The sequence below is a fragment of the Thamnophis elegans genome, chromosome 12, assembly GCF_009769535.1.
Source record: "Thamnophis elegans isolate rThaEle1 chromosome 12, rThaEle1.pri, whole genome shotgun sequence".
NCBI lineage: Eukaryota > Metazoa > Chordata > Lepidosauria > Squamata > Colubridae > Thamnophis > Thamnophis elegans.
Window position 1 is genome coordinate 22053752 of NC_045552.1, and position 13432 is coordinate 22067183.

The 13432-nt window shown below is 45.8% G+C and overlaps 1 protein-coding gene across 2 annotated transcripts in view; it reads left to right on the plus strand.

Moving 5' to 3' along the window:
- The window catches only part of LOC116516199 (protein argonaute-1), a 78940-nt gene extending 67181 nt beyond the window's left edge, over positions 1–11759 (plus strand). For both annotated transcript variants that reach the window (XM_032228617.1, XM_032228618.1), the window contains exons 12-19: positions 699–883; positions 2581–2740; positions 3019–3109; positions 3956–4150; positions 5677–5811; positions 7409–7510; positions 8498–8697; positions 11563–11759. In XM_032228617.1, the coding sequence (XP_032084508.1) occupies positions 699–883; positions 2581–2740; positions 3019–3109; positions 3956–4150; positions 5677–5811; positions 7409–7510; positions 8498–8697; positions 11563–11671 (1177 nt within the window). In that variant the 3' untranslated portion in view covers positions 11672–11759. The remainder of the gene's footprint in view (positions 1–698; positions 884–2580; positions 2741–3018; positions 3110–3955; positions 4151–5676; positions 5812–7408; positions 7511–8497; positions 8698–11562) is intronic.
- The last annotated feature ends 1673 nt before the right edge of the window (positions 11760–13432 follow it).

Here is a 13432-nt window from a genome sequence, read left to right on the forward strand (position 1 = left end):
CTATGGTGGGGGAACTGGGCTTCCGGTTGGCTCCAGAATTGAATGGGGGGCTTCCAGTTAGGACCTTTGTGGTTCTTTGTGTGTTTAATTTTGCCGACCCCTGTTCAGCTCAATAGAGAATGATTTGCTGGAAACAAGCTTATTTCCTGTCCTTTCCCGAAGGCAGACAATTCACAAAGTATGGGAATATTGATACAATACATTCCTGCTTTGCTTCCATTCTGGCTCTACTCCCTAGGCCAGTGTTCTCAACTTTGGCAAGTTTAAGATTTGTGGACTTCTACTCTGTTTCCCTGAAAATAAGATCCTGCTGGAAAATAAACCCTAGCATGATTTTTTCAGGATGCTCATAATAGAAGCCCTATTCCGAAAATAAACCCCAGTTAAGATCATCAGCCAGACGGACGCAGTTAGTAATGTATTTCCCCCTAAATAAGACTGAACCAGAAAATAAGCCCTAATGCATCTTTTGGAGCAAAAAATAATATGACCCGCCCAGTCTTATGTTTGGGGAAACATGGTAGGGAGTTCTGGGAATTGAAGTCCATATGTCTTAATCTTTTTAGTTATACCAAATAGTAATGACTAGCCATGTCTATAGCAATAACCAAGCTTCTTTCCTTTTGAGTGAGTGGCATATCAGTTGTGACAAATTCATCTACGCTCTTCTGATCTGACTTTCTGTTTTCTTTGGATAGGAACTTTACGGACCAGCTGCGCAAAATTTCTAAGGACGCCGGGATGCCAATCCAGGGCCAGCCTTGCTTCTGTAAATACGCCCAAGGTGCTGACAGTGTGGAGCCCATGTTCCGACACCTTAAAAACACATATTCAGGACTCCAGCTCATCATCGTCATCCTGCCAGGAAAGACCCCAGTGTATGGTATGTCATCAGAATCTGTGTCAGGAAAAGCATTTTGTTCTGACCCAGGCTTCCCGAGAGCATGAAGCAAACTCCTTGTCCCAACAAAAATCCCTTTTATTAATTAATTGTGAAGTCTTTCAAGGGACGATTTACAGTCCCAGACCTTATCTGTCTTGGAGAGCTGCCAGGCCGATATCTGCAAAACTTGACCAGGAGTCTCGGAGAGTCAGGAACCAATTAAGTGAACTAATGGTCTCCTGCAAACTCCACTCCCCTTTTGCTCTTCTTTTATTCCCTATGGGAGGGATTTTGCTCTTCTTGAGAGACCGCCTACTGCCAATTACCACCACGCGACCTATTAGATCTCATCGATTAGGCCTCCTCCGAGTTCCATCTGCCGGTCAATGCCGACTGGCAACTACGCGGAGGAGAGCCTTCTCGGTGGCAGCTCCGACCCTATGGAACGATCTCCCTGTGGAGATTCGTACCCTCACCACCCTCCAGACCTTCCGCACAGCCCTCAGAATCTGGCTATCCCGTCAGGCCTGGGGCTAAGACTGTAACCCGCCCGAATGGTATGAATGTTGTGTTTTTAATTATGTATTGTCTTATATGTTAAAAGTGTGTCTCCCCCTCCCCTTTGGGTTGTGAGCCGCCCTGAGTCCCCCCAGGGAAAAGGTCGGCATATAAATAAACTTCTACAATCAAAAAAAAAAATATTTTTTTTTTCATCATCTACTTGTGGCCTTACTCCCAAGTCAACCCCTGTTCCTTAGCTGTTCCCTTCGTCTGGCAACTCTGCGCATGCGCATACAGGCTCCAGCTGTTCCTCTGCCTCACTGATGTCTGCCTCTGAAGGCAGCTGATAACTGGCATATGTCATTTCATTTCATTTTCATTTCATTTCATTTATTAAAATTTATAGGCCGCCCTTTTCCCTGAGGGGACTCAGGGCGGCTTACAATCACAAGGGAGGGGGGTGCAGTATCAAAAAACAAAACAAAATGTGAACAAAGAAAAATAATAAAACACAACTTTCGTTCAGCAATCAAACACTCGGGCGGGTGAATTGGGAACCTATCCCCAGGCCTGCTGGGAGAGCCAGATCTTGAGGTCTGCGCGGAAGGTCTGGATGGTGGTGAGGGTACGGATCTCAACGGGGAGATCGTTCCACAGGGTCGGAGCTGCAACAGAAAAGGCTCTCCTCCGTGTGGTCGCCAGTCGGCATTGACTGGCAGATGGGATTCGGAGGAGGCCCAGTCTGTGCGATCATATCTGTGCGATATGGCCCTGGCCTCTCTCTGCCTTCGACACAGAGCTCTCATCCGAGTCTTCCCCAGACTCCAGGACTCGCCCAGGTTCCTCCCCAACCTCCTCACTGTCCAAATCTGCTGCCAGTTCCGCTGGCTGCTGGCAGGCCAGAACATATTTGAGAAGGGTAGTCTTTAATTACTGCTTACTGTTCTGGCTGCAGAATTTTGGGAGTTGAAGTCCACACATCTTAAAACTTGCCAAAGTTGAGAAACACTGCATTAATCTAACCAACTTGTAGTATTAGAAAGTTTGGAACATCTCAAGAATTCTCCCTTACGGGACTTTGATTTTATTCTCCTCCTTGTTAATGGACGTATTCCTAAAGGGATTTGCTTGCGCTAAACAGGAACCGTCCTATTACGAAGACCACTGACCTTTGATGCTCTGTTCTTTCCCTTCAGCGGAGGTGAAGCGTGTAGGAGACACACTTCTGGGCATGGCCACTCAGTGTGTGCAGGTCAAAAATGTGGTGAAGACGTCCCCCCAGACTCTTTCCAACCTCTGTCTCAAGATCAATGTGAAACTTGGAGGAATTAACAATATCTTGGTGCCCCATCAGCGGTATGTATTGCTTGGGGTTGACCACTTTCCTTGTTCATACTCTATGCTTCTATTATCTTCTCTCTCTTCGTCTTTTGGAACTCCTTTGCAAAATCGATCATGAGCTCCTGAAGTCTACGAAGTCTGGTCATAAAATAGTTTTTTTTCGGTGCTGTTGTTACTTTGAGTGGTCACTAAAGAAATGGTTGTCAGTCAAAAACTGCCTGTAGTATCTACCCTCAGTCATCTGAGAACCCTCTTTGGCGATCCTTAAGACTCCTGCTTCATGTTGCTCCTAGATCTGCCGTTTTTCAGCAGCCGGTTATATTCCTGGGAGCTGATGTGACTCATCCTCCAGCTGGTGATGGAAAGAAGCCCTCCATAACAGCTGTAAGTTCACTTTTCCAAAGTTGGGGTCTTAAACAAAACAAAGATGCTTCAGCTTTGGAATTTTGGTGGAAACAGGGTCTCAGCAGAAGACCTGATTTTGGGAGTCCTCTCCTCCTCCTCCCCTCTCCTCCTCTTCTCCCCTTCCCTTCTCTCCTTCTCCTCCTTTCCCCTCCTCTCCCCTCCCCTCCTCTCCTCTCCTTATTAAGGCTGGTAAAGCAAGGATGGGATTTCATGTTTCCCTAATGTCCTTCTCCTGATCTCGTCTTCAGTATATTGTTTCACTTTAGCCAGTTGCACCTTAGTCAATAATCCACATTCAAGCATGGTTTAAGCCAGTGGTGGGATTTAAATAATTTAACTCTGCCCTAATGAGCAGCTGGGTAGGCGTGGCTCGGTAGTCATGTGACTGGGTGGGCGTGGCCAACTCAACATCACTCAGGTCAATGGGCGCTTTGCCTTAGCTGTTACAATGTAATAAGTGTTAACTGGAGAGGCAGTTTCGGTAAGCAGGGCAATAAAGATTAAGCTAGAAGCAACACCAGAATGCTTCCTTCCTGCCTTCCTTACAGGATTAGCCCTGTAAAGTGGGAAAAAACAAAAGGAGATTTCTTCCAACAACCAGTTCTCCCAACTGCTTAGAAATTTAACAACTGGTTCTCCTGAATAGGTGTGAACTGGTTGAATCCCACCACTGGTTTAAGCTCAATCAGTGTTTTCCCGTCATCCTAGACTCCCCTTCTCCCAAAAATGCCACAGTATATAAAGATTTGAGATCCACCCAACACCTGTTGCCTTCCACTTTCGCTGTGAGCGAGACATAGACGTTGCCTCTTTGTTTGATGGCAGGTGGTGGGCAGTATGGATGCTCACCCAAGCCGCTACTGTGCCACAGTTCGGGTACAGCGGCCACGGCAGGAAATCATTGAAGATCTTTCCTACATGGTCCGAGAACTCCTCATCCAGTTCTACAAGTCTACACGCTTCAAACCGACACGCATCATCTTCTACCGGGATGGTGTACCTGAGGGACAACTGCCACAGGTGAGGAAGGCTTCCTGACACTTCTTCAACATCAAGTGTTGCATGGAAGGAGGAGTTCGCTCTCGGGTTCACCTTGGGTTGGTAGAGCCACCTTTCCTTCTTTAGATGCTTATGGGAGCACAATGTTCTGACCCAGGCTTCCTTAACATGCATGAAGCAGAGTCTTGGTCCCAGCAAATATCTTTTATTTACATGATTGTGAATTCCTTTCATTCACAGTCAGCAAGGCTTTAGCAAACAGTCTTTCAGAGGAATGTTTATCCACACGCACCTTATCTCATTTGGAGTGCTGCCAGATAACTAGTTTCCAAACACAGGGCAAAGCAAAACTTGGCACAGAGTCTCTTATAATCACAAACAGAACTTTCCTCTTGAACCGACAGAAGGAACAAATTGTTTCCTGCAAAAGCCTACTCCCCTTTTGCTCCTCTTTTGTTCCCTATGGGAGGAGTCAATCACCTCCAAGGTGTGACTTTACTCCCAAGTCGACCCTGCTTTCTTAGTTGTTCTTGTCTTCTGGCACTTCTGCGCATGCGCACACTGGGAACAGGCTCCAGCTGTTCCTCTGCCTCACTGCTATCTAGCTCCCTCTCTGCCTCCAATGCAGAGCTCTCATCAGAGCCTTCCCTAGACTGCAGGACTGGCCCATGTTCTTCCCCAACCTCTTCACTGTCTAACTCTATTGCCACCTCCACTGCCTGGCCGCAACACACAACTTCCCAATATTTATTGCGCAACTACAGGACATTCCTCAACTTACGACTGCAATTGGGATCCGAATTTCTGTTGCAAAGCAAGCAAGGCAGTTAATTTTATGACTTTTTTTCCCACTGTGGTTAAGCAAATCACTGCTTGTTAAATGAACCACCGGTCATTTAAGCAAATCCAGCTTCCCTGTTGAGTTGAACTGGTCATAAGCCACTTTTTTCAGAGCTGTTGTAACTTCCAAAAGTCACTAAACAGAAATGGTTGTGAGGATCCATAGTCATGTTAGATGGGACATGGTGGCTCAGTGGCTGAGATGCTGAGCTTGTCGATCAGAAAGATCGGCAGTTTGGCAGTTCGAATCCCTAGTGTCGTGTAATGGAGTGAGCTCCTGTTACTTGTCCCAGCTTCTGCCAACCTAGCAGTTCGAAAGTATGTAAAAATGCAAGTAGAAAAATAGGGACCACCTTTGGTGGGAAGGGAACAGTATTCCGTGCATCTTCGGCATTTAGTCATGCTGGCCACATTGTCTTCGGACAGCGCTAGCTCTTCAGCTTTGTAACGGAGACGAGCACCGTCCCCTAAAGTCAGGAACGACTCGCACATATGTTAGAGATTTTCCTGGATCTTCCTAACTTCTAATCTTCGGGCATCCACTTCTTTGCCACCAGGAGCTGCACAATTTGCCATGATTGGACATCCCTGATCTATACAGTCTGTTCTGGGTCCTTTGGGGAGGGGGCGCAAAAGAAAACTCCCAAGTGGGCTTCTCAGGCTCTCTTCTATTCATCATGTTAGTATTATTTTCCTTCCTTCCTCAGATCCTCCACTATGAGCTTCTGGCCATCCGGGATGCCTGCATCAAACTGGAGAAGGATTACCAGCCGGGCATCACCTACATCGTGGTTCAGAAAAGACATCACACTCGCCTCTTCTGTGCAGACAAGAATGAGAGGGTGAGCCTCAAAGATGTGTGTGTGTGTGTGTGTAGGTTTATTGGATTTTGCATTGTGGTTTTATTTCTGTAAGCCACCGGGGTCCCTGTAAGCTGGGCGGCTGTGCAGGTTATCCTCAACATACGACCACAATGGACCCCAACATTCCCGTTTCTAAGTAGTCAAGGACTACCTGTATAAATTTTCTACCTAAATAAATACATTCCACAATAAATGCCTAAATAAATACATTCCACAACTGGTGCGCCAGTTGCGACCCTACCTGAATCGGGAGGCTCTCACAACAGTCACTCAGGCCCTTGTGACCTCTAGGCTGGAATACTGCAATGTGCTCTACATGGGGCTGCCCTTGAAGAGCATCTGGCGACTTCAGCTAGTCCAGAATGCGGCCGCGCGAGTGATTGTGGGTGCACCTCGGTTCGCCCACATAACACCTATCCTCCGCGAGCTGCGCTGGCTACCTGTTGATCTCCGGGTGCGCTTCAAGGTGCTACTTACCACCTACAAAGCCCTTCATGGTAGTGGATCTAGGTACTTGAGAGACCGCCTCCTGCCAATTACCTCCTCACGACCCATTAGATCGCATAGATTGGGCCTCCTCCGAGTTCCATCTGCCAGTCAATGTCGACTGGCAACTACACGGAGGAGAGCCTTTTCAGTAGCAGCTCCGACCCTTTGGAACGATCTCCCCGTGGAGATTCGTACCCTCACCACCCTCCAGACCTTCCGCACAGCCCTCAAGACCTGGCTATCCCGTCAGGCCTGGGGTTAAAGATTATATTCCATCCCCGCCTGAATGCTGAATGAATGTTGCTTTACTCTTTTAATTATGTATTGTCCTATATGTCTTTGTATGTTTCCCCTTCCTATATAAGTTGTAAGCCGCCCTGAGTCCCCTCAGGGAAAAGGGCGGCCTATAAATAAACTTAACCTAACCTAACCTAACCTAACAATTTGAAAACTGCTTAGACAGGTGTCAGGCTACGGTTAAGTGTGAAAAATGTTGTTTTTAAGTTACTTTTATTCCGTTGCATTGTAACTTTTAAAGATCACTAAATCAATTGTTGTAAGTTGAGGACTACCTATAAGTCAAACTGCACAGCAGAATTGTAGAATTAAAAACCCTGGCAATTTTTATGGAAACTTGTTCCCATTTTGTCTGGTAGCCTTCCCATTGCTATTGTATGCAGCCGTGGTGGGGAACCTATGGAACATGTGCCTGAAGTGGAGGCAGAGCCATGTCGCCCCAGCTCAGCTCCACCATGCATGCATGCGTGCTTCCTGCCAGCAAGCTGATTTTCGGGTCCCTGCCGCACATGCGCAGAGGGAGAGGCACATAGGGGAGATGTGCACACATGCATGAGGGCGGGGGTTGTGTTTGCGTGCATGGGAGTGAGGGAAGCATTTTTGGTCCTAGGAGGCTGTAGGGAGGTCTACTAGGCCCAAAACGGTACCGGGGGGGGGGATTGTGCATGCATGTGCAGTGGGGGGCATGGGCAGTGGTAGTTGCGCACGCTTTTGGCACGTGATGACAAAAGGGTTAGCCATCACTGGTATATAACTTTCTCTTTGTCTGTCTCTCTCTCTCTCTCCGCAGATTGGCAAAAGTGGAAACATACCAGCAGGAACTACTGTCGATACAAACATTACTCATCCTTTTGAGTTTGACTTCTACCTGTGCAGTCATGCCGGCATTCAGGTATCTTTTTTTTTTTTAGTAGCTTCCTGGCAGAGATGGGTAAGGCAGCCCTCCTTCCAGGATGTGGTGGACTTCATTTCCTAGCATTCTCTGCAATGACTGCAAAGTCTAGGGATGGAACGCCACATTTGGGGTCGGGGGGAAATGACGATGACGGCCAAACTGAATCAGTGAATGGAACAACCAACCCATAATGTAAGGCCTGCGGCCATCTTTTCTTTTGGATCTTTGGCCTGCTACACTTTCTATTATTCTACTATTCATTTTCTATTGTGGGAAAACGGACGGAGGGGGGGGGTTGTAAGGAGTGAGATGCAATGTAGCCATAACAAAATTCTTTCTAGAAAGCCAAGGTCATCCTTTGTCTTTGCATCTCTGCACCTGGCCGAAATTGGATGGGTGGGAGCTGCCAGCATAGCAGTGGAAGATTGGACCATGTGATGGACTTGTGGGTGTGGGGGCAAGATCTTGAACTTTCAACTGGGTGGGGAAAACCGGGAAGCTTTCAGATGTGCCATCATGGCTCTCTTAATAAATTGAAACTTTGAGCAGTACTTTGCCTTGGACTCTGATTTACTTTTGGATGCTATTTGGAACCCTGACACATAATCTCAGAGGACCTTTCAGACTTGCCACCCATCCTCCGAGGGGTACAGACAGTCCTCAACTTATGATCATTAAATGACTTTGCTTGTCAGAAGGTTATAAAAACATGGTCAGGTGAGCCTGGAACACTGCCACCAGTGTGAATCTGATGACAAGCGTCTGAATTTTAATCATGTGATCACGGGGATCCTGCAATGGTTGTAAATGTGGAAAAAAAATCATGTCACTTTTTTCAATCGGTTGGAATGTCAAACGGTCACTCAGTCAACTGTTGTAAGTGGAAGACTGCCTGTACCAATTTCTTTCCTGCACCCCCACCTTCCATCGTTGTGGTGGTAATGTTTCTCGACTCCTTTCATTCTTTCTTTCCTTCTCCCCTAGGGTACCAGCAGACCCTCCCATTACTACGTGCTTTGGGACGATAATCGGTTTACAGCAGATGAGCTACAAATTCTCACCTACCAGCTTTGCCACACCTACGTCCGTTGCACCCGCTCTGTTTCTATCCCAGCACCAGCATACTATGCTCGATTGGTGGCCTTCCGGGCACGATATCACCTTGTAGACAAAGAGCATGACAGGTAAGTAGTGGCACCTCCCACCAGCCCCCATGAAGATGCTCCTTGCAGAGCCCAACATACCACCACTGGGTGGCGCTAGGGAGTTAGAGGTTCTGGTGTTCTTTGAGCTGGGTTATTTCTTGAAGAGCTTTTATTACCTGATATACCGTATTTTTCGGAGTATAAGACGCACTTTCCCCTAAAAGAGGGTGAAAGTTTGGGTGCGTCTTCTACACCGAATGTAGACCCACTGGCTCCCACTCTTTGGACTCTGCCTCCCAGCAATTTACTGCCTTGCAGCAAACAGCTGGTTTCAGTTTCAGCTTCAACACGGTCTGATTAGCACAAGCAGCTGATTGTCGGTTGGATCGGCCTCCCGACCATCAGGTGTTTCGGGATGCAGGGATTGCCATTGCCTATTGCCGCCTCCATGTGCCTCTTTTTCCGCTTCCCATATTTGACTCTACGCACCCTATTTACAGCCTCCGCGTGCCCTATTCTTCTGCCCATTCCAATCCCCACCACTTGGAAAGGGCAGAAAATGGGGCACAAGGAGGCCAAAACTGGGGTGTACAGAACCTGAAAATCGGATACAGAGTCCAAAAATGGGGTGCGTGGAGGTGGCAATGACAATTGACAATTGTTACCTATGACAATCCCTGCAGCCTGAAACAGCTGATCTTGGGGAGGCCAGACAATCAGCTGCTTGTGCTAATCAGGCTGTGCCGAAACTGAAAGGGGCTGTTTGCGGCAAGGAGGCAAATTGCTGGGAGGCAGAGGCAGATTTTTTTTCTTGTTTTCCTCCCCAAAAGCTAGGTGTGTCTTATAGTCTGGAGCGACTTATAGTCTGAAAAATATGGTATCTCTTTAAGATAGAAGCTGATTCCTGTCATTAATTCCCCTATCTGGCAACAAAGCTGTTGATTTTTAAAAAAATAGAAGTCTCTGAGCTTGAAAATGAGATCGCTGCTGGTATAAGGATGAACTGGCATAACTTGGCACCAAAACAGTGGTGGGTTCCGGATTCCGTTCCAACCAGTAGGGTTGGAATGGCCCCCAGCGTCACCCACATGCACGTCCTTTCTTGTATTCATCCCCGAAAGGTGCGTCTTATACTTCAGAGCATCTTATACTCTGAAAAATACAGTAACTGATAATGTTACTCGGCCTGGTAACAAAAAGTCATCCAACAATACTACCCCTTCTTTAGAAAAGAGACAAATGGGTATTGCAGCTAAATCTTGGAAGCTGTAATTTACATTGGGGAGGGAGGGTGCATGAATGGGGAAATATGAAGTATCTGAGGAAAGAAATTACATTGACAGTACAGGTAGTCCTTGACCTACGACCACAACAGAGCCCAACATTTCTGTTGCTAAGTGAGACATTTGTTAAGTGAGTTTTGCCCAATTTTTATGACCTTTCCTGCAACAATTGATAGATAAACCTCTGCAATTATTAAGTTAGTAACTCGGTTGTTAAGTGAATCTGGCTTCTCCATTGACTTTGCTCGTCAGAAGGTCATAAGAGGGGAATCACATGACCTCTGAACACTGCAACCGTCATAAATAAATGAGTCAATTGCCAACTTGCACCTGAATTTTGATCACGTGAACAAGGGGATGCTGTAATGGTTGGGTGGAAAATGGTCATAGGTCACTTTTTCCAGTACCATTGTAACTTGAAATAGTCATTTAATGAACTGTTGTAAGTCAAGGATTACCTGCATTTCACTTAGCAATAGCCATAGCACTTAGACATATATGTGTTACAGCCCTTTCTAAGCGGTTTACAGAGTCAGCCTTTTGCCCCCAACAATCTGGGTCCTCATTTTACCCACCTTGGAAAGATGAAAGGCTGAGTCAACCTTGAGCGTGGTGAGATTCGAACTGCCAAATTGCAGGCAGCCGGCAGTCAGCAGAAGTCCCCTTCAGTACTGCACTCTAACCACTGTGCCACCATGACTCACTTAAATCAAATAAAGTCTGCATCTCTGCTCAAAAAATTGTTTAGCCCTCCACACCAACTCCCCAGCATGTGGTCGAAAGCCAAAAAAACCTGCCCCCAGTCTGGAAAAGGTTTTGTCCCTTTAGTTTGTCTCCAATACCCTTAGACTTATGGAAGAGGGAGGAAAAAACCACAAACTTTTTATATTACAGAGGTGTGTAGTTTATCTGGAGCAGGGGGTCTCCAACCTTGGCAACTTTAAGCCTGGCAGACTTCAATTCCCATAATTCCCCAGCCGGCTTTGCTTTAAGCTTGGAGGACTTTAAGCCTGGGGGACTTCAACTCCCAGAATTCCCCAGCTGGCTTTGCTTTAAGCTTGGAGGACTTTAAGCCTGGGGGACTTCAACTCCCAGAATTCCCCAGCTGGCTTTGCTTTAAGCTTGGAGGACCTTAAGCCTGGGGGACTTCAACTCCCAGAATTCCCCAGCCGGCTTTGCTTTAAGCTTGGAGGACTTTAAGCCTGGGGGACTTCAACTCCCAGAATTCCCCAGCCGGCTTTGCTTTAAGCTTGGAGGACTTTAAGCCTCGGGGACTTCAACTCCGAGGATTCCCCAGCCGGCTTTGCTTTAAGCTTGGAGGACTTTAAGCCTGGGGGACTTCAACTCCCAGAATTCTGGGAATTGAAGTTTGCCAGGCTTAAAGTTGCCAAGGTCAGGGACCACTGATCTAGAGCAGTGTTTCCAACTATGGCAACTTTAAGATGCTGGCTGGGGAATACTGAGTGTTGAAGTCTTAAAATTCCCTGGAATAAAATCTGTGTTGTTTTATGGTGACAGTGATTTCCCTGTCAAGAGAAATCTGCCATCCTCATCCCTTCCGCATTCTGACTAATAACGCTCTGTTTTAATCCTTTTAATTCCTTTTCCTCTGCCTTTTTAGTGGAGAAGGCAGTCACATCTCCGGCCAGAGTAATGGCCGAGACCCTCAAGCTCTCGCCAAGGCCGTGCAGGTTCATCAGGACACTTTACGTACGATGTACTTTGCTTGAAAGCCCAACATTTTTACCTCACTCCAGAAAGCTTTCAGATTTGAAGGAGCCATACAAAAAAGAGAAAGAAAGAAAGAAGAAAGAAAAAAGAAAGAAAGAAAGAAAGAAAGAAAGAGAAAGAAAAAAAGAAAGAGAGAAAGAAAGAAAGAAAGAAAAAGAGAAAAAAGAAGAAAAAGAAGCATTGGCGCACCTTGTGGTTATCCCAGCAGGCCGCGGACAAAACATTTCTAGGAAACCACCCTCGTTTTCCAGAGTCAACGCAAGAGAACTGCGTAACTGGATGGACTCACCTCTGTAGTATTAAAACAAGAGAGACTTTCTGTTTTTTCAGGCTTTCCAGTTACTTGACCAAACAAATGCAAAAAAAAAAATTGAAACCGAGGGAGGGAAACTGTCTTTCAATTTAAAAACAAAACAGGTTTAATGACTGGGATGGTGAGGAGAGGCAGGAGACGCAATATTAGACTTCTGACTGTGAAATAAGAAGAGTTCCAGTCCTTTTAATGCCCCCAATCAAAAATGCTGTTTCTTATTGGTTCAGGGTGGGGTGGGAGTGGGTGGGGGGTGGGACTTGTAGAGCCTTAAAACAGATGACTAGATTTATAAAAACTAATATTTTAGGATACAAAATGCTTTAATTGGCGAAGAAGAAAAGAAGCCAGTAGTTTATAGATGAATTTTAACACAGTTCCCCCTTCTCCACAGAAGAAAGAAAGAAAAAAAATATGAATTTTCCCCCTCCCCTTTCTATATAATTATGGTGTAAGGTACCCGCAGCACTTACCACAAAAGGAAACTTGTCTTCCGTCTGTTTAAAAAGTGAGTTGGCTGCTGCCCTTTTAATGCGGCAGAAACACACCGTGGGCGAGTGCCTTACTTCAATGCTACAAAACGATGACTTTTTTTTTCGCCTTTCGGGGTAAAAAAAAAAAAAGGAAACCAACAATGCTCTTGACTTGACTTGGTCGTGGTCCAGATCTCTAGCTTGAAAGTTTTTGGGTTTTGTTGATATTCACCAAGCATACCATTTCATGTTAGCTCACAGCCTAGTGGTGGATTACAATTCTGTGCACTTTTATCCTGACATAGAAATTCGGAGAGCTGATGATGATTTAAAAAAAAACAACCCTGCTTTTTCTTTTTTTAAAAAAAAATATGATGAATTGCAATTGATTTAATTGCTTCTGATATATTTCTTGTGTGGTGATTTCCCCCCCCTCCTTTTTAATTTAAAGAACGCTGCATTTCTGACGAACAGAGTGTGTGTGTAAAAAAGGAAGTGTGTTTTTGTCTGCCCTGTAAGCACAAAAAAAAAGAAAAAAAAGAACTCTGCTATCAATCCATGCCCTGATTTTTTTAATATACGGATGAAATTTTTTATTATCAAGTATTTTTATATGATGCCGAGTCTATTGCCAAAACTTACACTCAAATTCTCACTTGTTTACATCATCTTCCCTACTTTTGTCCGACATTTTGGGAATATTCTTACAGCGCACCAAGTAGATGGCTGGATCACCACAAAAACTCAAATTGGAATTATATCGAGAAGGTTTCCAGGGGGCTGACTTTCCCAGGAGCTGCCCAGCCCCTCCCGAATCTTTGTGCTGTATAGTGAAGGAATGATTATTTCATTTACTGCAGTTGTGTAACCCCGATGTCTTCTCAAGCCTTCTGCTGTGTTTTTCTATCTAGCATGATAGTGAAGATGGACCTAAACCAAGCCCGTTTCTCCAGCTTGCTTTGAGATCAGAACATTAA